At 44.0% G+C, this 24,917-nt stretch overlaps 1 protein-coding gene across 11 annotated transcripts in view; it reads right to left on the reverse strand.

The window, feature by feature from the left end:
- MPDZ (multiple PDZ domain crumbs cell polarity complex component) overlaps positions 1-24,917 on the reverse strand; it is a 139,353-nt gene that overhangs the window by 39,515 nt on the left and 74,921 nt on the right. For 6 of the 11 annotated variants that reach the window (XM_074994892.1, XM_074994898.1, XM_074994899.1 and 3 more), the window contains 7 exons: positions 21,930-22,128; positions 17,974-18,015; positions 13,286-13,387; positions 5,512-5,604; positions 4,389-4,566; positions 1,031-1,141; positions 422-505 (listed from right to left, as the gene is read on the reverse strand). In XM_074994892.1, the coding sequence (XP_074850993.1) occupies positions 422-505; positions 1,031-1,141; positions 4,389-4,566; positions 5,512-5,604; positions 13,286-13,387; positions 17,974-18,015; positions 21,930-22,128 (809 nt within the window). The remainder of the gene's footprint in view (positions 1-421; positions 506-1,030; positions 1,142-4,388; positions 4,567-5,511; positions 5,605-13,285; positions 13,388-17,973; positions 18,016-21,929; positions 22,129-24,917) is intronic. The other 5 variants (XM_074994895.1, XM_074994897.1, XM_074994900.1 and 2 more) reach the window with 5 other exon arrangements.

Consider the following 24,917-nt stretch of genomic DNA (forward strand, 5'->3'; position numbering starts at 1 on the left):
GGTGACTGGAAATTCCCTTACAAGTTCTCACCATATATATAAATGTGAGTTTCAAATGATTAAGATAGTAAAAAGTGTTCTTTTGAAACCTGTATCATAAAGCATGCGTACAATGAAAGGAATGCCTGTAAAGCAAGGCACTGCACAAACATATGGATATTTTAATAAACAAACAATCTTAGAATATGGTTAAGCTAGTTAGGTGGTGGAGAAACCAAACAAGGAGAACTGTAATTTTAAAAATTCCCAAAGGAACACTCACAAACACAAAAAGTCACTTGTGATAAAGTAAATGCAGCATTCTGACCCTAAATATTCATTGCAGATCAATCTTACCCATACCACAGAAAGCACAATCCTCATTTTAGCTGCCTGAGTAACAATAACCAACATTCAGTAAAGCTATTCCATGCAACTTTACCTGAGATGACTGGTGGTAAAATGGGTTAGTAGGTTTCTGCCCACTGAGAGCAGAGGTTGATGAAGAGCTATTGCGAGATTCTGGCTGGGAAACAAAAGTTATGAGACAACTAGTAAATAAACATGCAGATTACACAGAATCTACAATGAGGAAGTTAGTTTCAGATGATGCAAGTTACTATTTTAGGGGTTATTAGTTTGTGTTTGAATGGTCCATGCAGCTTAACGAGGGAAAGGTTCTCTCTGTGTACCTTTAGGTCCCTTCAGTAAAACCCACAATTGTTGCCATGTATTTTTCCATGCACCTGAACCCAATATCAATCTCTAAGACTTGTTTTTAATTAGGCTCCTTTCCCTTCCCCTCAACAAACAAAACCACACTGGTGGCTTTTGAAAGTACTTTCAAGTGAGTGTACTCCGGGTAAATTCTAATCACAAATCTGTTTCACTCTGAAGGGAAATTATATGTAAATCAAACCACTGTTCCAATAATGTTCTGATTGAGATGGAACCTGCTGGATTAAATATCCTCCCCCTTGCAAACAACACCCACTTGGATATTTATTTAAACTATCACTATTTTTGTCTTCTTCATATTTTAGATGCTTACCCTTGGTCTGTTTATAATGCTCTGTACCATAAAGATTACAGGGTTGCCTGCCTTCCGAATGGCTTCCACAGCTTGTTCGTGGCTTGCATCTCTGAGGTCAATTCCATCCACCTGAAAATTGGAAGGCCTCAGCTTAGCATTACACAAAGTTTAAAGTATAATGAAGCAACTACTAGATTTTCATTTGGATCCTCAATTATAGCCTAAGCCAAAGGCCCGTGCACTCAGGAGAATGGCACCTGTTGACTTCAACATATGTTGAATCAGGTCCTCCGATACCAGCAAGATATAGACTGGATTTTTCAAAAGGCATCCAAGAGCTTATCTACATGGCACAGCAATACGCACTAGAGGGATGAGAATTTTAAAATGAGCCAACATGCTGAACACTAACTGACCCACTCAGATCCTGTTGAAGCATACTAAAAGCTCCTTAGCGCCTACTAACCTAGGCTAAATCTACACTGCATTCTGCTTTTGGAAGCAGAATGCAAATAAGCAAGACCAAAAATGCAAATGAAGCACAGATTTATATATCTCATGTCTCGTTTGCATAGTCTCGCACGATCATGCTTCCCAAAGGGGATTTTCTGGAAGCAAAAACATCTGTGTAGACAGGGTTCCCTCAGAAACAAAGCCTGTTTTCAAAAAAACCCTTCTTCTGAATTTGTTTCTAGAAGAAGAGTTCTTTCAAAAGTTGTTTCTGAAGGAACCACATCTACACAGATATTTTGCTCCTGAAAGAGCCTCCTCCAGAAGCGCAATCACGTGAGAATATGCAAATGAGGCATGAGATAGGTAAATCCACACTTCATTTGCATTTTCAATGTTGCCCATTTGCGTTCTGCTTCCAAAAGTGAAAGCTGCACCCCTAACGTTCCGACATCAGACAAGTGCAAATGCACACAAACACCCACATTTAATTGTGGGGAATTGTGGTGCCTACTTCCCTTAGGCTCTTTTGAAATCCCAGACATATAACTTCAGCTTCCAATATTTTAGGATTTTAAAACAGGCTATTTATCAGGTTGGTTCAAGTTCCAAATGAATATTTTGCCCTGAGCGCCACGGTTATGGAAAATGTAATAGCATGAAAGCAACAATAGAGTGTGTCAACAATTGCATCAAGAGATTCATGGCTGAGAACCACTGAGCCAATGTGAGGTTTATTATATGATACTTGCACACAGGCCAGCCAACTGAGAGGGGCCAATAGGGCAACTGCCCTTGGGCCTGACAATTCAAAGGGGCCCTGTGGCTCTAGCTGCCGCCACCACCACTACTACGGAGGCAGACAGAGCCCTTCATAGCACTCTCCAGAAAATGCTGACGGTGGAGGCGTATGGTCAGGGTGTCTCAGCCCCGCCCTTTCTGGGATCAAGGGGCTGGCCCCCACTCCACCTTGCCGAGGAAGCTGGCAAGTCTGTTGAGTTGCAAAGCTCATGAAGATCTCTGATGGTGGTGGAGCATTACGTAAGTGCAAAATATTTGTAATAATGTTAGACATGTTTTCCTTGTTATAACCCCTCACAGAAACAAGTTTTCACTTAGAGTTAAAAAAAGTCTGCCTTCCTAAACAGAGTATTTACAAACAATGACTAAGAACCTTCTTTTACACCATGTACTGATGTATTTATTTAAAAAAATTTCTCTTTGTATCCAAGGAAAATGTGTGTCATGGTGTGGTTAGTATTAGAAAAGCATGTTCAAAATGGTGATAGTATTAGATACAAGTCAAGATAAAAGGGTTATTTGTTAGTAACAGTTGCATAAGAAGCCTTATATTGAGAATTATTTCTGATGCTTTAATTTCATGGCTTATCTGAGACATGAGAGAAAAGAATTTAAAAGAGTAGATTATAAATACATTAGGAAAAAGATTACAACTTGATCACTTCCAACGACTGAAGTAGTAGCAGTTACTAACTAGAGAGCAAAGCCATGTTACGTTACTGAATGAGAAAGCAAAACTACACATACACATCCATCCACACATGATCACAAGAGAACGCACTATACTGTTATCTAGTTAACGTGAGTATTCCCTCATATCCACTTCTGTGAGTTTCATTTTCTGGGTTAGTCCCTGAGGCTCATTAAAACCCAGTGACCCACTTCAAGTGGCCATGAATGAAATTTTAGCCATTCTGCAATGTGAAAGCAGCTCTGTTTCTTGATATTAGACCAATGCCTTCATAACTCAGAGAGAGACCAAAATATTTAGGCCAACTCTAAGCATTTCTGAATATATGATCTGTGCTAGCATATAAACCCAATGCCTAACAGAGCTGTGCACTAGTGCTTAGAAAGGGGATTATCTGAGTGCCTCGATAAACCTATATCTTTTTATTATGTAAGTATTTATGCAGTATGTTATAAATGGATCCTCTGCAGTCCAAATTCCATCTTCATATCTGTTGGCCAACAGAAGGTGTACAGTTCATTCCCTGAAAATCTAAGATATGTGCCAAGTTATGAAATGACTGACAGCCAGCTGAAGAACAGTTTTAGGAAAAATACAATTTAATCTTGGTTGCCAACTTTGCCCCAAAGATGAACAAGGGGGAAGGTGAGGGCATCATCTCTGAAGAGATGGCAAAAAGTGGACCAGTGATCAGAAGCAAGAAGTCTCCCCTTAACCTAGCTGCAGTAGCAAAATATTTGCTATATGAAGCCCATAAATTTGGAGCTAATCAACACCCAATTTGCCTATCAGCAGTGAAGCAGAGTTTCATGTACTCCCAACCAAACATGGAGCATAGGCAAAAAGGAAAAACAGGACCTGGACAGGCACTAATATGCAGATAAGCAGGACACATATCTGCAGGAGTTCTCATCTCTTAGGCCATCTCTGTAACCACACTATGTGGCTCCACAAAACACAATGATCTTTCTCCTGAATGAGCTGATCAAAATGGGAGGGGAGGGGAGCGGTGGCGGGGTGGGGGGGCTAGTTTTCTGGATCATGCACATCCCTGTGTTATTCTAAAGACTGTGTACATTTCAGGCTGTGTGTAAGCCTCAGGCTTTTTATATGTAAAGGACATACATGGTAGGATTATGGTTCTAAAGCTACAGTTATCTCTGATATAGCACATGGTAAAAGGGCTACCAGTAATGGAGACATTAGATAAGTGCAGTAAACATACTTCTACCTACATTCCTTTGTGGGGGTTTTATATCCAGAAATATTTAAATAAAAATATGTCACATAGGCCTTGTGTTTTGTAAGCACAAAATATATTTGATAGCCCTTTACCAGGATGGCCATAATTTTGTTATGTTCACAAGCAGACACTTGCAAGGTTGATTTATATACATGAGAAAAATTAAAGCAGATTATAAATTGAAATAGTACCTCCACTATTCTATCTCCAGTTTTTAAGGTTCCATTTTTGCCAGCAGGGCTATCTTCCAGAATGTGTTTGATAAAGATTCCCCTCATCACTTCACCATTGCTCAGCCGACTCCCCATCCCTCGTCCACCAACAATGCTGATTCCCAGCGACTTGCTAGGTTCTCTCCAAAGCTCAACCCTACAATGACAAAAACCAAAAGGAATGCATTGCATCTACATCACTGCCTCATCCAATTCTATGGCAAAATTCTTCCTTGGATGTTTTCACACCTTTCTGAGATAGTGGGTTGGGAATGGCCAAAAATCGAGTTTTAACCTTCGTCTATTGCTTCTGATTTCCATTTCTAGCTAACCCTTTTAGCTACAGGCAGAATAACACATTCTTATGACTGGCTGACAGAGGGCATCCAAGAGCTTGGATACCATCCCATTAATTTAAGCGGGGATTTAATTTTGTAGTCCCCAGGCTTAGGCTGATCAGTTCAAATTAAATTTAAAACTAATCGACCCAGGTACTCAGCACGCAAGTTGGATCACAGAGATTTAGACTAACTGCAGTAAAAATAAATATGCTCTATTTGTGCAGTGTACACATAATACTATAATAGTTTGACTGCTTAGTTTTTTTTACAGTACAGGTTGCACCTCCCTGGTCTGGCATGGTCAGAAACTGACAGGTCCAGAAAAAGAGAACTTGCCAGACCAAGAGAGGTCCAGGTCTTCTGCCCCCAGGAGCCCCTGCACTCCTGGGGCTGCTGGGGCCCCAGCCTTCAGCCTCCCTACCCTGGAGCTCTGGACCTGGCCCCAGCCCCCACGGGGCTGCCAGGGGACTCTGGCTCCATCCCCTGGCCCTGTAGGACAGGCAGGGGGCTCAGGGTCTCAGCATCCCCACACTGCCACAGGGTGGGGAGGTCTCCAGCTCCTAGCCCATAATGATGCCATGGGGTAGGGGCCTCTGGCACCCGCCCCAGCCTGGTACTCTCATATTCTGAAACATCAGGATCACAGATGCTAACAGATGAGAGTGTACCAGATTTGAGAGGTTCTGTCTCTCTATGAAAGGGTTCCAATTTCAGTACATCAGCATTTATGAACATGTCATTCAACTATGAACCCTAATCACCGTCTGGGCTGGTTCCATTGACTGTAAGATGTGTTCTGAAGTTCGCTTTCTTCTCCCTCACCCTCTTCACGTTCAGGTAGTTCTGGAATTTCTCTGATAATAAACAAGAACACACAAAGCACTTTTAAAATCCTAATAAAATCACAGGTGTTCATTGCATGACATCACCTAACATATTGAACTGCTAGAATTAGGACTTCTACAGTTCTTGGATGTACCTTTGCTTTTACTCATGAAAATGGTGAATAAAACCATACTTTAGTATCTAGCACACTTCTGAGGTTCCCTTCATATTGTTAGAAAGATTTAAAACTCTCATGGTACAGCTGCAAACCATCTGATATCACCACCTTCACAGTAAACTTCTGAAATAATACCTGCTGTGTTTAGGAATTTCCCTTTCATCCTCTGCAATTAAGTTTTCACCAAATAACACAAACAGAACAGAATGTCCTTCATCTGTGAATGGGCGTGAAAAGAGAAGTTACTCACCATGGTAACGATAGTTCTTCGAGATGTGTCCCTGTGGGTGCTCCACGATAGGTGTCGGGCTTGCCCCAGCGCCACAGATCGGCTCTTTCCAGCAGTTTCTGCCGGACCGCGCATGCGCCAGCGTGCGCCGCTCCCCTGCGCGCTCCCGGCTACATGCGCGATCCGGTCCCCACCAGTTCCTTGACCAACCACCTCGGATGCTCCTGAAAAACACCAAACAGAGATCCGAAGCAGGGAGGATGGGTGGGTGGTGGAGCACCCACGGGGACACATCTCGAAGAACTATCGTTACTACGGTGAGTAACTTCTCTTTCTTCCTCGAGTGTCCCCACGGTTGCTCCACGATAGGTGACTACCCAGCAGTAACCCAAGAAAGGAGATGGGTAATCAGGTTATGTGCAGCTTGCCCCCGAAAGGACCGCTGTCGAGAGGCGGGTATCCTCTTGAAATACCCGGTGTAGGGCATAATGCTTGGCGAAGGTGTCATAGGATGACCAGGTCACCGCTCTGCAAATGTCTTTTAGTGCGATGCCCTTGAAAAAGGCTGTTGATGCCGCCACCGCCCGGGTGGAATGAGCCCTAAGCTGGGCCAGTAAAGGAGTCTTTCGAAGTTCGTAGCACATCTTTATGCAGGACACAATGTGCTTCGAGATTCTCTGTGAAGAGACCCCCTCTCCTTTTGATCTGGGAGCGAGAGAGACTAAGAGTCTGCCCGTTTTCTGGAAGGACTTAGTTCTGTCTATGTAGAAGGCCAATGCCCTCCTCACGTCCAGGAGGGGCAGGCGTGCCTCCTTGTTGGAGCTATGAGGCTTCAGGTAAAACAAGGGTAAAACTATAGGTTCGTTAAGATGGAACTCCGAAGAAACTTTCAGAACAAAGGCTGGATGCAGCCGTAAGGTTACCACCTCCTTTGAGAATACCATGCAGAGCGGCGGTGCCATAACTACTGCGAGCTCACTGACCCTGCGAGCTGACGTGATTGCAAGAAGGAAGGTTGTCTTTATCGTAAGGAGACGGAGGGAAACCGTGGCTAAGGGTTCAAAGGGTGGTCCCGTTAGCACGCTGAGCACCAGGTCCAAGCTCCAACGATGGTGGAAGCGGTTTCCGAGGGGGGTACAGGTTTACCAGCCCCTTCAGGAACCTGGTAACAACAGCATGGGCAAACACCGTGGGCCCTTCCTCTTCATGCCGAAAAGCCGATATAGCGGCAAGATGGACCTTCAATGATGAGAGAGAGAGCCCACCTCTCTTGAGGTCCAGTAAGTATTCTAGTATGACAGGTATAGGCACTTCAAGGGGAGCTAACTGCTTGGTGGAACACCATGCAGTGAATCGAGTCCATTTCTGTTTGTAGGTCTTCCTGGTGGAGAGCCTTCGGCTACTTTCCAGGACTTGTTGTACTCCCTCCGTACATGTACTTTCTAGGGAGCTGAGCCATGGATTAACCATGCTTGTAGGCGCAGGCCTTGGGGGTGTGGATACACTATGGACCCCTGGCCTGTGTGAGCAGGTCCGGCGCGACCGGAAGGGGAAGCGGTGGACGATCCGACATGCGGAGAAGCAAGGGGAACCATTGCTGTCGATCCCATGTGGGGATCACTAGGATCATGCGGGCTCTCTCCCTCCTGGCTTTCTGCAGGACCTTGTGGATGAGCACCGTGGGGGGGGAACGCGTAAAACAGTGGGCCCTTCCACGAAATCACGAACACGTCCCCCAGGGACCCCCGCCCCAGTCCTGCCCTGGAGCAGTACTGGGGGCACTTCTTGTTGTGCTGAGTGGCAAACAGGTCTATCTGGGGAAACCCCCATGCATGAAAAATCGGTTGTAGCAGATCGGAGCGGATCTGCCACTCGTGTGTGAGTGCAAAGTGCCTGCTCAGCTGGTCTGCCTTCACGTTGTGAGTGCCTGGTAAGTACGAGGCTTTCAACGTTATATTGTTGGCGATGCACCAGTTCCACAGCCGGACTGCTTCCGCACATAAGGCACGGGATCGAGCTCCGCCTTGTTGATTTATATAAAACATGGTGGAGATATTGTCTGTATTGATCCTGACTACCTTGCCTTGTATGTGGTCTTGAAAGTGTTTGCAGGCGTTGAACACCGCTCTGAGCTCCAGTATATTTATAGGCAGTGACTGTTCCATAGGGGACCACAGTCCTTGCATCACCTTTTCTCCAATATGTGCTCCCCACCCTATTTGGGAGGCGTCGGTGGTGAGAAAAATAGAGATCTGTGGTTGGTGGAAGGGTACCCCTGTTAGCATGTTCTTGGGGTTTACCCACCATTGCAGAGATCTGCGCACCTCTGTCGTGGGCGACACCACCCTGCGGACGGTATGGGATGCCGGCTTGTAAACGCTCGCCAGCCAATGTTGTAGGTTGCGCATATGCAACCTGGCGTTCTGTACCACGAACGTTGCTGCTGCCATGAGGCCAAACAGCTGCAAGCACGTTAAAACCAGCACCGCGGGGCTGTATGTAATGACTTGTACCAGGGAACCGATGGCGTGAAAGCGAGCGTTGGGTAGATAAACCCTTGCTGTGATAGAGTTTATGCGTGCCCCTATGAATGCTATGTCCTGTGTGGGGTCGACCTTTGACTTCGCAAGGTTGATGACCAGGCCCAGCAAAGAAAATGTGTTTGCTGTTACGCGTATCATGCGTAGTACCTCCGCCTTCAAGGCCCCTTTCAGTAGGCAGTCGTCCAGATATGGGAATATAAATACCCCCTGTCTGTGCAGGTAGGCTGACACCACTGCCAGGGTCTTGGTAAAGAATCTGGGGGCCGAGGAGAGGCCGAACAGCAGAACCTTGTATTGGAAATGTTCTTTGCCGACCATAAACCGGAGAAAATGTCTGTGAGCCGGGTGGATCGTTATATGAAAATACACATCTTGTAAGACGAGGGCTGCAAACCAATCTCCATCGTCCAGTGCCGTGAGTATAGAGGCGACTGTGATCATCCGAAAGCGTTGTTTGCGCAAGTACCGGTTGAGGCCTCGAAGATCTAAGATGGGCCACCAGCCTCCTGTTTTCTTCTCTGTGAGGAAGTATCGTGAATAAAACCCTTTCCCCTGAAGTCGCTCCGGCACTCTTTCGACCGCCCCTATAAGCATCAGGGGTTCCACCTCGTGCTTGAGTTTCGCCTCGTGGGAGGCATCCCTGAGATGAGGCCTGGGTGGAGGTCTTGGCGGTGGGAGCGACTGAAAGGGGATCACGTAACCCGTGGCTATGATCTCCAGTACCCACTTGTCTGTGGTGATCTTTTGCCATTGTGAGTGGAACGGTCGGAGGCGATGATGGAACATTAATTGTGGATGACAATGCGCGATGGTAGTAACAGTGCAGCCCTCGACCTGTCTGTCAAACCTGTTGCCTTTGGGCCTGCCCCGAGGATGCATGGCCTTGTTGGGAACGTTGCCTAGGAGTTCTATAGTGTTGTTGCTGTTGATGCCGCCCTTGGTCGTAGCCCCGTTGGTACTGAGCACGCTGAGGTTGGTACAGGTATCGCCATTGTTGAGGGTAATACTTTTTCTTTCTGTATGGAGGGGTATAAATACCCAGGGTTCTGAGTGTGGCTTTTGAGTCTTTACTGGAATGAAGGACCGAATCAGTTGACTCTGCAAACAACTTCTGCGTGTCGAAAGGGAGGTCGACAATTTTTGCCTGCAGATCCCTCGGGATACCCGATGTCTTGAGCCAGGATTCCCTGCGCATGACCACTGCCGTAGCCGTTGAGCGTGCCGCCGTGTCCGCTACGTCCAGGGCGATCTGGACTCCCGTCCTGGAAGCTGCATAGCCCTCTTGCACGATGGCCTTCAGCACCGGCTTCTTACCTTCTGGAAGCAAATCCATGAGAGAAGTAAACCTGGAGTAATTGTCGAAATTGTGGTTCGCTAGATGTGCTGCATAATTAGCCGCTCTCAACAGCAGGGTGGAGGAGGAGTATACCTTTCTGCCAAATAGCTCTAGCTTCTTGGCATCTCTATCCGTTCCCCCGGCTTTGTACTGGGAAGTCTTCGATCTCTGCTGAGACAATTCTACCACCAGAGAATTTGGTTGTGGGTGACTAAACAGGAACTCCATGCCCTTCGCCAGGACGAAGTATTTCTTATCCGCCCTCTTGTTTATAGGTGGAGAGGAAGCCGGGGTCTGCCATATGGTGGTAGCAGACTCCATGATTGCTTCGTCGAGCGGGATAGCGATTTTGGACGAGGCCAGAGGCCTCAGGTTTTTGAGGAGCTTGTGGTGCTTCTCCTGCACCTCTGCTGTTTGGATGCCTTGCGTGAAAGCCACCCTTTTAAACAACTCCTGAAACTGTTTGAGGTCGTCCGGGGGGGCAACATCCCCGGGGGCCGTAGCCTTGTCGGGGGAGGACAAGGAGGAACCACTAGGGTAGACCTCCCTTGAACTCTCAGGGTCCTGCTGCCAGAGGTACACCCTCTCACTAGAGGCTTGCGAGGGAAAATCTCGGGGTTCCAAAATCAGCTCCCCTTGAGACAGCTGTGTTTCCGTCCCCGTCCGTGAGTGCCCGCGGGGGTACTGGGCGGTCGAGGGGGACCTGCCCCTGGGTGTATGCCTATGGTGTCTATGCCCGGCGTGATAAGGACGACCGTGGCAGCACAGGCATGGTTCCTGGGATGGAGACCTGGACCACTCTTGAGGTGCATACCCCCGATGTCTGGGGGAGCGAGATCGCCTGGATGATTGAGACAATGGTGAAACTGGTTTGTGGTAGTATTCCAGAGGGTCAAATCCCAGAAAAGGCGAGGGTGGCCCGAGCCATGGTGATGCTGGTTGGAGGAACGGGGAAGGAGGCTCTGGGTAGGCTGCGGGAGACCCATGTCTCCTGGTTGGTGTAAGCAGCATAAGGGGAGGACTTGTTGAGAGCAGCCCTGCAGCCCTGTCCAGAGAAGGGCTGCGGTGCCAGGTTTTCGCTGCTGCCTTTCCCCTCCCCGTGCCAGGGATCTCAGCCCCGCTGCCGGCGCCGCGCTCGGCACGCTCATCTGCGGTGCCGCGCGGGTGGTCTCCTCCGGTGCCTGCAGGCTACGTGCCTGTTGGCGCCATGGGGGTCTGTGCTGCTTGTGGCGGTGCCGCCGGTTCCGGCGCTTGCCTGGCCGCCGCTCTGAATGCGCGGGCTGGCTGTTTAGTAATCGGAGGCTCAGCCTCTGCCATGTGCGCTGCTGCTTGCTTGTGACTGCGGCTGGGGGCTGTGTGCTACGCCCATCCCGCTCGCTGTGACCGCCAGCAGGGATCGGGCTGGAGAGAGGTTCCTCCGTTTCTGCACCGAGGGGGTGAGGGACACAGCCCTCCTTTTATGGAGACCTGTGGGTCCCTCTGGTTGAGGCCTCTCTGGCACATCTGGCTGGAGGGCCTTATCAAACAGCAGCATTTTCAGATGCATTTCTCTATCCTTTCTGGCTCTGGCCATGAGCTTTGCACAGAAGGAGCATTTCTGGGTGACGTGTGATTCCCCCAGACACCTAATACATTGACTGTGCCCATCAGAGGCCGGCATAGCTTCGCAGCACGACTCACACTTCTTGAATCCTGAAGAGGACATTGCGGTGAGTCTTTGAGCTGCTAATAGGGTACTTAGCACCTTCTCTGTGCCTGTTCCCCTCTCACGGACTCCAGCCTGCCACAGCAGGAGGCCTACTGGCCTTCACGTCCCCGGGTTGCCTCCGCTCCTCCTTCTTGTTACTAAGACTTTCTCCTTATATCTATATCTATATAGTTTTGTTTTTTTTTGTGCAATAAAGAAACAAACAATTTAACTAAGAACTCTGAAAGAAAACTCTAAAACTCTGAAAAACTCTAAATACACTGACTCTGGACGCAGCCTGAGCAGATTCCGTCTGCAGCCGATGGCGGTTAAGAAGGAACTGGCGGGGCCGGATCGCGCACGTGGCCGGGAGCGCGCAGGGGAGTGGCGTGCACTGGCGCATGCACAGTCTGGCAGAAACTGCTGGAAAGATCCGATCTGCGGCGCCGGGCGAGCCCGACACCTATCGTGGAGCACCCATGGGGACACTCGAGGAAGAACCAACATTTAAGCAAACTCAAGTTTAGTTTTCAAAACAGAAAAACATAACAGTTTTGATTTTCAAAAGCGAGTAGTAATTTTGGGGTCCAGCTTGACATGCACTGAAGGGGCCCTGCAGCATCTCTGTCTCTTTCTCTGAAAAATCAGGTTTCTTTAAAGTGTCTCTACTTGAAACAGAAGTATGTAATATTAGTCACTTCTGAAAATCCCAGCCAATAATTCCAAATGAGTTGCAGAGGCCCAAGAGAATGCTGAGAAGAGTTTGTTCTATAACTGAAAATTCACAGCCAATTGTTGCAATGTACATTCTAGATGGAAAAGAAATGCCATTTTCAAATTCTGGAAGACTACAGCTTACAAGACATAATATTTGATTTTCTTCTGAACTAAAACCTGTCACCTTCCCCTATAACTGCTTGATTTCATACAATATTCTTATCTCACAAATCTGATAACACTGAAATATTTTGTTGTTTTAAGGAATAAAGTGTATTCCCAACCAGTGTTTATATACGCACATCATCTTCCTATTCAGTGACAGGCCTTCAAAAAGCTTGAAAGAGATGAATTTAATTAGAACAAACTTGTCTGTACTCTCCCTCTTTACAGATGCACACATATCAGCCTTGCAAAAGAGTTAGGGGAAAATGCTAGTTATGAACAAAAATCTACCTGCCAGCACTTTATCATAAAGATAAAGAAAAATCTTGTTATTTTTCTTTCCCATAAAAACTACCTCTCTATGGCTGGGTCTACAAGCAGACATCCTGCCGTCAGCTTCATGTTAATGAGCAGTCTCACAACTGCAAATGGCTGCTCCTTAGCATATGCCCATGGCTCATTAGCATAGCCACGCAAGATCTCGCTGCTGGCAGAGGGTGCCGCTGGCAGTAAACAGGCTGCTGGCAGTAAACAGGCTGTGTAGACGTGCCTCTGATGTCAAAACCCCCCCTGTCGCCACCTCCTTATGACCCTTTTTGTCACCAGGGGCACACCTACCCAGCCTATTTACTGCTAGCAGTGAGATCTCACATGGCTATGCTAATCAGCTGCTGGAATATGCTAATGAGCAGCCATTTGCAATTGCAAGACTGCTCATTAGCATGTAGCTGCCAGCCGGACATCTCCTTGCAGACCAGCCTATGAGCTGAAGTCTGCAATACTGATGTCCACTACTGGACAGAGTTAAAGCAAAGCATACTTACAGTATGCTAATAAGAGAACAGATTGATTCACCTTACAGTATGTGCAGAAAAGAGACTGAGCGGCATTGTTTCCTCTGGTTGTCCCAAACTAGCTCTGTACTCTTCCAAATGTTCTACTGGCACATATGAAATCCTGCAATAAAACAGAAAACACACAAAAGCAAAACAGAAAAAGTCATGGGTCATGCCTCAGGTAGCCTAGAGAAAGGCTTTTTGAGACCATCTCATGTATCAATGGATATGAAACTGATAGTCCAGGTACAAGGAAGGATGCGATAGAGGCTGAACCTCTCTAATCCAGAACTCTCTCGACTGGCAAACTCCATAACCCAGCGCGATTTTAGTTAGCTAGACAGCCACTTATTATGAGTATGGCCAAGTTTCCCATGATCCCATAAAGTTTGCTTTACAGACACCAGTCCTGACCCTCTGTGTTTTGTGCTGTTATTTGGCTGTAATCTACCCCTACATTCTTCTAAGAGCCCAGTAAGCTATGGAAGTGTTGGTAATGTGCTAGAAAATATTGACAGCACCAGTCAGGTCCTGAGGGTGCTGGATGAGAGAGGTTCAACCTGTATTACTATGCAAATGGTGCCCATAATTAAGCTGCCATATTACAATGTATCTGTAGCCATGTTAATTCCTGTCCACTTCTTCAAACTATCTGGTTCTCACAACACCATTTTCCATTTCCAATAATGAAAGCTGCACTGTTCAAATCTAGCAACAAATACTTCCAGAAGTTTGCTTAGAATCATAGAATCCTAGAGCTCAAAGGGATTTCAGAAGGTCATTGAGTCCAGCCCTCTGCCCAAAAAAGGATCAACCCTAACTAAATTATCCTAGCCAGAACTTTCTCAAGACAGGACTTAAAAACATCTAGGGACAGAGATTCCACCACCTCACTAGTTAACGCATTCCAGTGCTTCATCACCCTCCTGGTGAAATAGTTTCTCCCAATATCCAACAAACACCTCTTCCTCTGTAACCTCAGACCATTGCTCCTTGTTCTGCCATTCCTCACTACTCAGAACAGCCTCTTTTCATCCTCTTTAGAGGTCCCCCTTCAGGAAGTTGAAAGCTGCTATCAAATTGCCCCTCAGTCTTCTCTTCTGCAAATTAAATAAGCCCAAATCCCACAGCCCCTCCTCACAGGCCATGTTTGCATAAGTTTTACAGGATCTTTTATGATTTCCATCAACATTCAGAATTTGATTTTTGTTCCTCACAGTTCCTATGAAACAGCAGGTAGATGGAACAACCACTGTGATGGTGATGCATACAGACAGCAAAGATCCTGAAAAGCACATCATCTGCAAAACAGCAGAGGGGAAGGTGATGCAGGAAAAAGATATTGGTTTCTTGTTGCTAACTGCAATGGAGTCTTCATGATGAAAAAACGCCAAACAACCCATCAGCATTTTCAGCCATTAAAAGAGTGGATAATTCCAATACAGCCAGTGGACAAGAGAATAATGCTGATTGAACACTCTCTGCAGCTGGGTATTTGAGAACAATTCCAAAGAATATGACAAGAAACTAAAATAAGTCCTTGTTCTTACTGTTTTGTGTGGTGGGGGGGAGGAGGGGGAGAGATATCAGGTTTACCACCTTTTTTCCCAAAATGCCTTAAAAGTTCCAGAAAACAAAAAATATTTTCATCTAAATCAAGGGTATGGAACCTGTGGCTCTTTAAGGACTTCTTTGCGGTTCCTAACAATATGATTGCAAAGTTTAAAAAAAAACAACAAAACCCTCCTGATTATTTGGATTATTTTTGTTAAACCGTGAATGTCTAAAAGCCCAAATATGAACAACTCATATCTAAATACCAAATGATGTGATCTCAAAACACGGGATAACTGCCTCTAGTGTACTCCAGAGAGAGAGAAGACTAGGGATTGAAAGTCAGGAAGACAGTGGTACAAACACATACATAAAGTGTGAGGAAACAGAATATGTAAAAAGTTTGTGAAGATCATGCAGTAAACATGTATCGCCTTACAAATCATTGTGTGCGCACTGTTCTTAAAAGCGGGGCTACTAAAAGTATGGTTTGATGTTATGAAAGACTGTCTTGTATTCACATGCATTGTGACTCTTGAATTATTGTTTTTGTTGTTGGTTTTTTTTTTGTTTGTTTGTTTGTTTTTACCCAATTGGAAAAAAAAAAAGGATCTTCTTGCTATTTTGGTTGCTGATCCAAGTCTAGATGTTGTTTCCTTCCTAGACAGGACATACTAGTTTTGAATTGAAGTCTACCTTGCCAATCATCTGTTTGTGGGGAAAAAGGCAAGTCAATTTATTCCCCCTCAGAAAGGGTATAGAGACAAAGCCTAGCAAATGTATAGAAATCCAATATTTATGAAAAAGGAAATCCTGCAACACGCAGCTTTATCTTCACAGGGCTGTGGTATTTGCATTGAAGCTCAATTCATTTTCACGGCTTCACAAAGGAACTCCTTATCTTCTGCTCCCTTTGGTTTTCAGCTGCCCATCGTAAAGGGGCAAAGAGAAGAGCACGTACAGGAACTTAACAGAAAACAAAGTTGTCTACCTACAGCTTTGGACAGTAAATCTGAGACAAAGAAAAGCTTCCTCTACAAGGCATGCACCTCTCCCCACCACACAATTAGTGTCTCAAAAATGCAAAAGGGGCTTCCACTGAGGAGGGAGAAATAATGCCTCTTCTACTCAGTCGTTTCCAAACAACTGCTCCCCTTTGGCTGAAATTCTACGTTCTCCTACCCTCCATCTTGTTTGTTTATTCTTCCTAAGACCTGTAGCCTTTTGTGCTGAAAATGCCCCATTTGAAAATTAGGGCCAATTACTGAGCACTTTTCAGGTCAGGAACACAGAAAATCCGAATGCCACACATTTCTACTTGGATTTCCTCAATAGTATGACATTACTAGGGAACTTAGTTTTCTGTGATAAAAATCCAGAACTATGATTTTAAAAAAATCTGCATTTTCCATGATAAAAATGAAAAGCTGAACTTTAATTTACCTAGCTACAATATATACAGGTGTTAACTGAATGCAACTTTTTCTTGATACTGGTAGAACAGTGTTTACCTGAGTCACCTGGCTCTTTGTACTAACTGAATCACCCGCTGCTGCAAATGCAAAGAGATAGGCACAGAGGCTCAGCTAAATGTAGATCTGCATTACAGGTCTGCATTTTTTTCCCACAAAATGTAAAAAACTAAAAGATTCTCTGTTTAAACACACACACCCTGCCAAACTTCCTGTTTTGCCATTGCGAGTGGATTGCTAGGATTCCTGTACATCACTAATGGACATTAAATAGCATAATTAGCTGGTCTTTTGTTAAGCCACAGGCAGCATGGTTTTGAACAAGCTTCTGGCTGCTTGGGGGAGGAGGGATGGGCCTGAGTTCCTGCCCATGTGCAGATGAGAATCAGCTCACCTACCACTCTTGGCATCTATGCCAGGGGTTGCTGACCCCCTGAGCTACAGCACGCAAAATAACCACTTATAGGATGTGAGGCCCTACCTGAGAGCCTATACTGTAGTAAAATGCCCTACCAAAGTATATCACTTTTAAAAGACTTTTTTTTATTAGTGCTGCTCTCTTCAGTGCAGATTATGGGCTAATCTCTGCAAGATTTTGAACACCATCTTCAGTGAGAGCTGGGGGCACTTAGTGCCTCAGCACCTTGCATGATCAAGTCTTCAGTGGCCAGGATCCAGAACAGTGAGGGTTCCCAGGTACTGGGTTCTTAGTGCGGAGAGACAGAAATAAAGACAACATTGTTCTACTCCAACACTTAGAAAGCTCATCCATAGGAGAAACTGATATCTGTTTTAAAACTTACTCCAAAATGTGGTCAGGAAGAGGAGGCAGAAGAAGTGAAACAAACTGCTGTGAGGTGGTGTGGGAAGATAGGGAGGATATAGAAGTCAGAGAAAAAAAAGGTAAATGACAGAATAATAGTAAAATAAGCATGCTGTATTGTATTTCTGATCTGAAAAAGGTAAAATGTAAAAGTTTAATAGCTTCCTCTCCTTGATAACCATTTGGTTTTAAAATGAAAATGTTACAATTTCTTTTCTGACCAAATGCAAAGAAACACACTTGACCATCCATTTGCAAACAAAGCAATGACAATGGAAACACCAAATGGTAAAGAAATGAAAATATTTTGTGAACACAACACTGCATGCAGTACAAAAGAAACATTCATTGCATGCTTGGTCAAACAGCCACACAAAAACCTTTTAACACTATGAGAGGAAACAAACTGAGTAATGAAGTACGTAACTTGTTCAGAACTAGTTACTGGAGTCAACATACAGTTTACTTTAAAACTACACCAAATCTTTTTGTTACAAGTGGAGAAAATAAAACATTAGTGCCACAGAAAATATGACACTGAGATTAATCCAGATATCAGTACATCCACCTATGTATCAATTCCAATGACTGTTCCGTTACACATAAGCTATTTAGCTACATTCTACATAGATAAAACAATTGACATAAAATAAAAATAAATCAATTTTCAAAGAAGTGTTTTTCATATATAGTCTGAGGAATTATGCTCCAATCTGCATGCTTAAAAGCCACATATATATTTATTGTACCTATATCTGGATACATCCCTGGCATTTTGGATATTATAAAAGCATGAAATGATTCACAGACAAGTTGCAACATAGAGCCATAATGAGCTTTTGAATCACCAATACTCACACATAAAAGGGGGTCTGATCATCAGCAGGTGCTGGAGAAGATCTAGAATGTGAAGCATACGATGCAGCATCTTTTTACAATGGCGTTAACAAATGTCAGTGTCTCATGCTGAATGTGAGATGCATACATATGCAGTTAAAAGTGTGCCTGCTATTTATTTATTTATTTTTACCCCTTCCACCAACGTACCATCTACACCTCCCCCGGAAAGCATCTGCTCTTCATTGGTGTCTATAGCAGTGATTATTAACAAGCATGGAAAAATGGAACTGCAATCAATCTTTTATGCCTTGATCAGGAATTCATCCACACACTGTAGGTTAAGACAGGTGAACACTGATTCAGCTCAGTAATTATCTGGCAGATGTTCCTAGCAGCTGCTGAGCAAAAAACCCTGGCTATTATTACAGAATTGCACGAGCCTCTGGCAAGGTGGAGTGAGAAGTGAAACAGAATGCATGCCAGCAAGGCCACACATCCGGTTTTCCACAAAAAAAAAAAAAAAAATTAAATGAAACTTGGAACTCAAACTGGCTGGTCTTGAACTCCTGAAACTCAAATATCCTTGGACAGAAATGAAACTAGTTTTCCGTTTTCAATAGGTGCAAATTACCTATTAAAGTTTTGGGTGGTTTTTTAACAAACCATGTTCCCCATGAAATACACAATGCAACTTGCTAATTGAAATAGTTTCATTTAAACTTCACCCAAATCCACATGCACATAAGCCACTTGAAAGTGCCTCAGCACCTTCACCTTTGAAGCCCTACAATGCAGCACCTTTTCCCCTCCCCACCTATATGCTGAATGTATATCAGTACTGTCAGGCTAAGCATGCTGTCTCCACAAGACTATAAACCCATTAACCTGAAAGACTGGGAATTGAATCACCAGGGTTTTCTGCATGGCAGTGCAGAATGCTTTCACTGGGCCACCAGACCGATATGGGCTGTGCTATGTATCCTACTCAGAAATCACTACAGAAGTCTCCAGTGTGGGCGTTTGCAGAAAAACACAGATGGTCCTTTTTTGTGATACTGTAATTTAATATTTCTCTTTCACTTTCTAATGCTATTGACAGTGTACAATAAATGAGAAGAGGATAATAAGAGCAAGGTTAAAACCAAAAGTCATTCGGAGCCCAATGTTGCAGCCTGGACTCCTGAAAGACTCCAAGCGAAGTCACAGCAAGGTCTGGTCTTTTATTTTGGGTATTTCTTGGCACTGGAGGGAATAGACTCAACTTGTGAAGTTTTATTCAGTAGATTATATGCCACATGAAAACTTGACTTATTCAGAATTATAATGACAAATGACCTATTTCTTGAAGATTTTCTGAACACTGCAGCATCCATCAAATCTCAGATAGAGTTACTACTGCCCTGACTACAACATCAACATTTCATCCAACACACTATGTTTACCACTTAAATGCCTACTGAAAATGTGGCAAAACTGAACCTCTGTCAGTGGTACTTATATGAGTTGAAGACTGCTCCATCACTGCAAAGAAAGAGGCATCTATTAACTGGAGGACTAAGCTTAATAGACAGGATTTAAAAAAAAAATGTCCTTGTACAGTTGCACCCAGAAAGCTACATCTGCCCCAAGCTAGGCCCTGTGTAATTTAAATCCACAGTACAATTATGTGCTGCTTTTAATTGTAACACATTGTCAGTCTTCTGCTTACTATTTTAAACTGTTTTTCCATATCTTTTGCCTCAGTTATACCTTCATTTTCCTTTCTCCCTTTTACATAATGTTTTCTTTCTTACCACAGATCTTGATGCATCTTTTCTTATGTTGTCTTTAGTGTCCATTTCCTCTGTTCCTTCCCTCTCCATTTCATGTGTACTCTCTATCCACACCCCCACCACTCAAATGTCTTCTTTTACTTTGGCTCCCTTCAACGTCTCCCTTCAAATTTCTGGTGTGGATTTCTCAGTTTCAATCCCATGAATCTCTCTCTCTCTCTCTCTCTCATCTAAGCCTTCCCCTACTAACCTCTATATTTCACAATTAGGAGTAAATATACCATCCAAAGACTCATACAAAAATGTGTAGACTGCACTATGCAAGGACGACATCAAGATGAGAAGCAAACTTTCTTCTCCAGCATCATGCTGGGCAAGAGGAATGCGCTGAGGTTTCCACCAGGGTGTTCTCCTTGGCCAGGCTTGGTTCCATCCTCCTTACCAAATGCTAGCTAGTTCTTTAGGTGTTCTCTCTTCCAGTTATCTTACATTGCTTCTTTCTGCAGCAACCAATTTCTGGTCCCATCTTTCACCCTGACTGATGTTAAGATGAGTTGGAGGCCTACAATGTTCTACCACTCCTGATGCAAGTGGAGAGGCAGCTTTGCTACTCTATCCCTCACTCATTCATGGGGGTGGAGTAAGGAAGATTTTAAATAGCATTGAGAGAATATCTTCAGTTCCTGCTACTGGGGCTGCTCTACTTATGTCAACACAACCTGTTGCAGTGAACCTCCCACTCCAGGTCAACAGCCTTGGGCTTGTGGGAATCGCAAACTGTGCTAAAAATAGCTATGTAGATGTCGCAGCTCAGGTTGAAGTTCAGGCTTTGAAGCCCAAGGAGAGTGGTGACTTGGGCTCTTAAGTCCGCAACGTGAAAGCGCTGTCAACACATTATTTTCTTCACAGTAGAGTGAACCCTGTAAGCCAGAGTCTGTTGAGCCAGTCTGGGAGCTGGCTGCCATGGGCTGTACAGACACGTACTCCGAGACACTATCTATACTGGAGAAAAATTCCATTTTAACCACATTAATTTAGTAGTGATTTAACACTTTCTTTAGCTGCACAAACACATGTCAGCAAATTACCAATTTAAATTTATTCAGTACAAGCAAGGATTAAAATTGTTTTAAGTGTCAATATTAGGAGGTTACACTGGTTTAGCTAGACTGACTTTTAAAACAATTAACTCATGAACTTTTGTAGTACAGACACTGCCTTTTCCACATACCAGCCAAAGTTAAACTGACCTGATGCTTGTCAATTTCACGTCTGCCCACAGGGTTCAGAAAAATCTATGATTAACAGCAGCACAGGCTCTGGAGCATGTTCTCTACAGATCCAGGAAGACATTGCTGAATCCTTTTACAGATGGTTTATGTTGGAACTTTATTTTCATAACCATATGAGCCACACACAATTTCATTTTAAATGAAAGCTTAGATTCTGGAGTTGATAGAATTTATGGGGTGGGGACCATGCTTACTCTCCACAGGCAAGTGGATTTTTCAAACCCTGTATTAAATAAAGCAAATTAAAAAAATTGTTCTTTGGAGTGCTATGTTTATTACAGTAATTCCTTTTTACAAAACAACCAACTGGAAAACCTTCACAAGTTGACCTACATTTCTGCCATTTGTCACTGATGTACTGAAATTATCTTTTCAATGTTATGTTTCGGCATTAATATCATGTGTCATACTTTCTGTTTGGCAACCAACGAAGACGAATCCACTATAAAGATATGCTGGAAACAAAATTGCTGGTGCTATAGCAAGAACAATTCACATTTCAAAATCAGCAATCCCCACATAAAGTAGTATTATTTTCTTAATATGAAAAGATGTTTTAAAGCCACATCACAAATAGAAAATCCTGATTGCAGCTCCCTAACCAGAAGTAAACAGAAATTTAGAGACTGAATGAGGATGATTTGAGAAAGTTGCTTTTTTAAAAGGTTCTGATTACCTTGCTCTTGAGTAAAGACAGGCAGGGTAATAATGATGATCGTAAAGGAAACACAAGAAGCCTTTCACAAATGTTTTCAACTTCCAATCATAGAAGCCCCAATTTAAAGAGGAATTCAACTTTCAGGAGGACCCTCAAATCCCAGAAAAATCTCTTATTTAGAATAACGACTTGCACTGTGTTTCTTGACAGCAAGTCTCTTTCCACCACAATTCTTACCATAGATTTACCTACTTTATATCAGGTCCAATGAGTGAATGTCTCCTCAGCATAGCCCGGGCCTGTGCATTGGTTAAATTAGTGGTTGTCTCTTCATTAATCGACAGAATACAATCCCCCACGCCGATTCGTCCATCACGACTTATGGAACCACCATGGATGATGCTGCGGACTATCATTCCTGAGCCATCCTTATTAGAACTCACTGTCATCCCTGTTATAAGACAGGCATGAAACCCAATGTGTGTATACTGTGTTTCTTATCTCCATAAGGTAAAATACACTCCACCTGCACTGAGCACTAAGAGCAAGTGTAAAGGAAGGAGATGTTACTTCCTTCCCCCCACCCCCACCAAATCTGAGTCTACTGAACACGATTCAATGCATTCTCCAGGCCCAAAAATACTATTCCAACCTATGGGCAGCAGTCATAGCCCCTACACAAAAATAAAATGTGACTGAAGTGATATTCAAAATGAAGAAAAACAAAAAAGCGTGAGAGACACAAATTGCTTCTAAACATGATGAGACAGATCAGTATGTCAATTTTTGTAACACAATGTTAAAAGTAATTTTATTTACGTTAATTCTACTAAAGAGGGTTTAAAAAAACCAAAAACCTCAGATGTTTGAAACAAGGTCAGGATCAATGAACAAGAACAGAGAAGTCAATACACCTAACACTGAGCAGCACTTTTTTGATGCATCAGAAGGCCTGATTCAATGTCCACTGAAGTTCATGGGTATGTTCCCATAGATTTCAATTAGCACTGGATCTAATCGTGCCTTATAATTTAGATTACAGTGTGTACTGCTGAGTGAGAGATCATATGTCAGTTATATATAAATACACTTTAGCCCAGAAATAGCAGTACCTTAGAAATGAGGATTGCCATTGTATGCTTAGATCAGTCATCCTCCAGAGCTCACTCTTTCCAATCATCCACCAAACAGGCAAAAGAAATGTGCCTTTAGCACAGCAGGTCAAGCTCACCTACTCGTACTGTCAGTGTACCTCCAGGGATGGGAGGTTAATAGTCAGAGCCACCCTGTCCATAAGATGGTGTAGGGTGGCCAGCACAGGCCGCATGCTTTGGGGGACCCCTTGGCAGCCACCTCAACCTTCCTATGATGGGGCACAGGAAATCACCTGCTGGCGTGGCACAGGGTGCAGCAGGATTTGCCAATTCTCAATTGTCCCTTTATCCTCTCTAGTAAGACTGCCACAAAGTGCTAGTTAACACCAAGACCAAACATCTCACACATGAGCAGTTAAAACTGAGCTCTTAAATCCATATTTAGCCTCCTAAATAAAAACAACCTGATTTCCAGAGGTGTGACTATTGACTATGATGGAAACTAAAAGAACTCATTGCTTCTGCAGATGAAACCATGGACATTCAAGGAGTCTAAATGTAGCTACAGGAGCCTAACTATGGCACACAACTTCCAAAAATGTTGATGAGCACCCCATGGCTTGGAACTCTTGGCCTGCTTAAACCTCTAGGGCTTTTCAAAAATAGTCATAAAAACTGAAGTAAATAAAGCTGGGCTCCTACTGGCACTGCCACATGAGAGACACATTTTGATAGGAAAAATGTTGTAAGGCTTTTAAAAAGCTAGTAACAAAAGGCAAAATTCTGGACTTCCCTATGCAAGGACTCATGCCAGCAACAACAAAGCTTTTAGTACTGGCTCCTGATTACATTCCACCAACCCCCCCCCTCCCTCACCCCCCATACACCCCCTACCTATTTGCAGTTGAGATGAATGGAGGCTACTCAGCTAGGGCCTGCCAAGTTGCAACAGGAGCTGCTGCTAGCTGGGCACTTCCTTGAACTCTGAAATATTCTTCCTGGCTGTGGTAGGCCAGGGCCCAGATGTATTAACCTGCCAGGCACATTGCAAAGTCCATTCTTTTTCAGGATGTTTAATAATGAAACAGATGGAAGGGCACAAGGATATCTGGGGGCAGGGAACATACGTATGGACACGTCTCTGATTGTATGAGCATATGTATTTTAATCTTCCATAAACCCCCCAGATGCTTTAATATTTTCATAAATTCTTCTACCCTATGGCTATTACTGGGAGTACAATCAGCTGTCTATATCCTGTCGTCTAGGTTAGTGACGTCAAGAGCAAATGCTGCACACAACAGATGGCCTGAACAGACCATGGTATGGGGACAGTGTTCAGGAGTTCATTCTCATACACTCCCTCATCTAGTAATCATCTCTGGCCAGTCACTTGCATGGGTTATTTGCAGTAGAAACAGAGTACACATGTAGTCCCAGGTTGAGCTGCACTCTGCCAGAATACAGTCAGCACGCATGTGATCCTTTCCATGGGCAAAATGCTTTTCCAGAGTGCCAATCAAAATACCTTTCTACACTATGAACTCAGTTCCTCCTTGAGTAAGTGGAAACAGCTTTGCTGTAATCAACACAATTACACCAACAACAAAATTGGCCCACTGCCTATAAAAATCACACCAATATTAGGCTTTACTTGCCTATATGATGTCACAGCCATGACTTCAAATGTACAAGCGATGAGGGAAAAAAAAAAATCAAATGCCACTAATGCATCAACAGCTCGAGCTAATATATTAGCATAGTAAGTACACTTTCTGTTTCTCTGTGTCTGCAGTGTTCAGTGATCCCAACACAGGTTTTTTTAATTAAACCTCAAGCTAACAGTGTGATGTATAAGCCTGAAGCGGTGATTGATGCCATTTAAAGAAACAAAATGCCAGTTCTCAACTGAAATAATTGACACAGCTGCAGCTTTCAGCACCATTATATAGCTCTTGATTTAGCTCCTTTACTAAAAGTGAACGTTAAGAGCAGTGCAGTCATGTGTGCAAAATAGTGGTCATGCCCCAGCAGCACAGGGGGCCAGACCAAGGAGGGATTGCACTGGGGGAGGAGGAATGCAGCCAAAAGTGACACTTTCTTTTTTTTTTTTATTTACACGATATCACTCATACTGCTAAATAAC

Source organism: Carettochelys insculpta, chromosome 5 (genome assembly GCF_033958435.1).
Source record: "Carettochelys insculpta isolate YL-2023 chromosome 5, ASM3395843v1, whole genome shotgun sequence".
Classification (NCBI taxonomy): Eukaryota; Metazoa; Chordata; order Testudines; family Carettochelyidae; genus Carettochelys; species Carettochelys insculpta.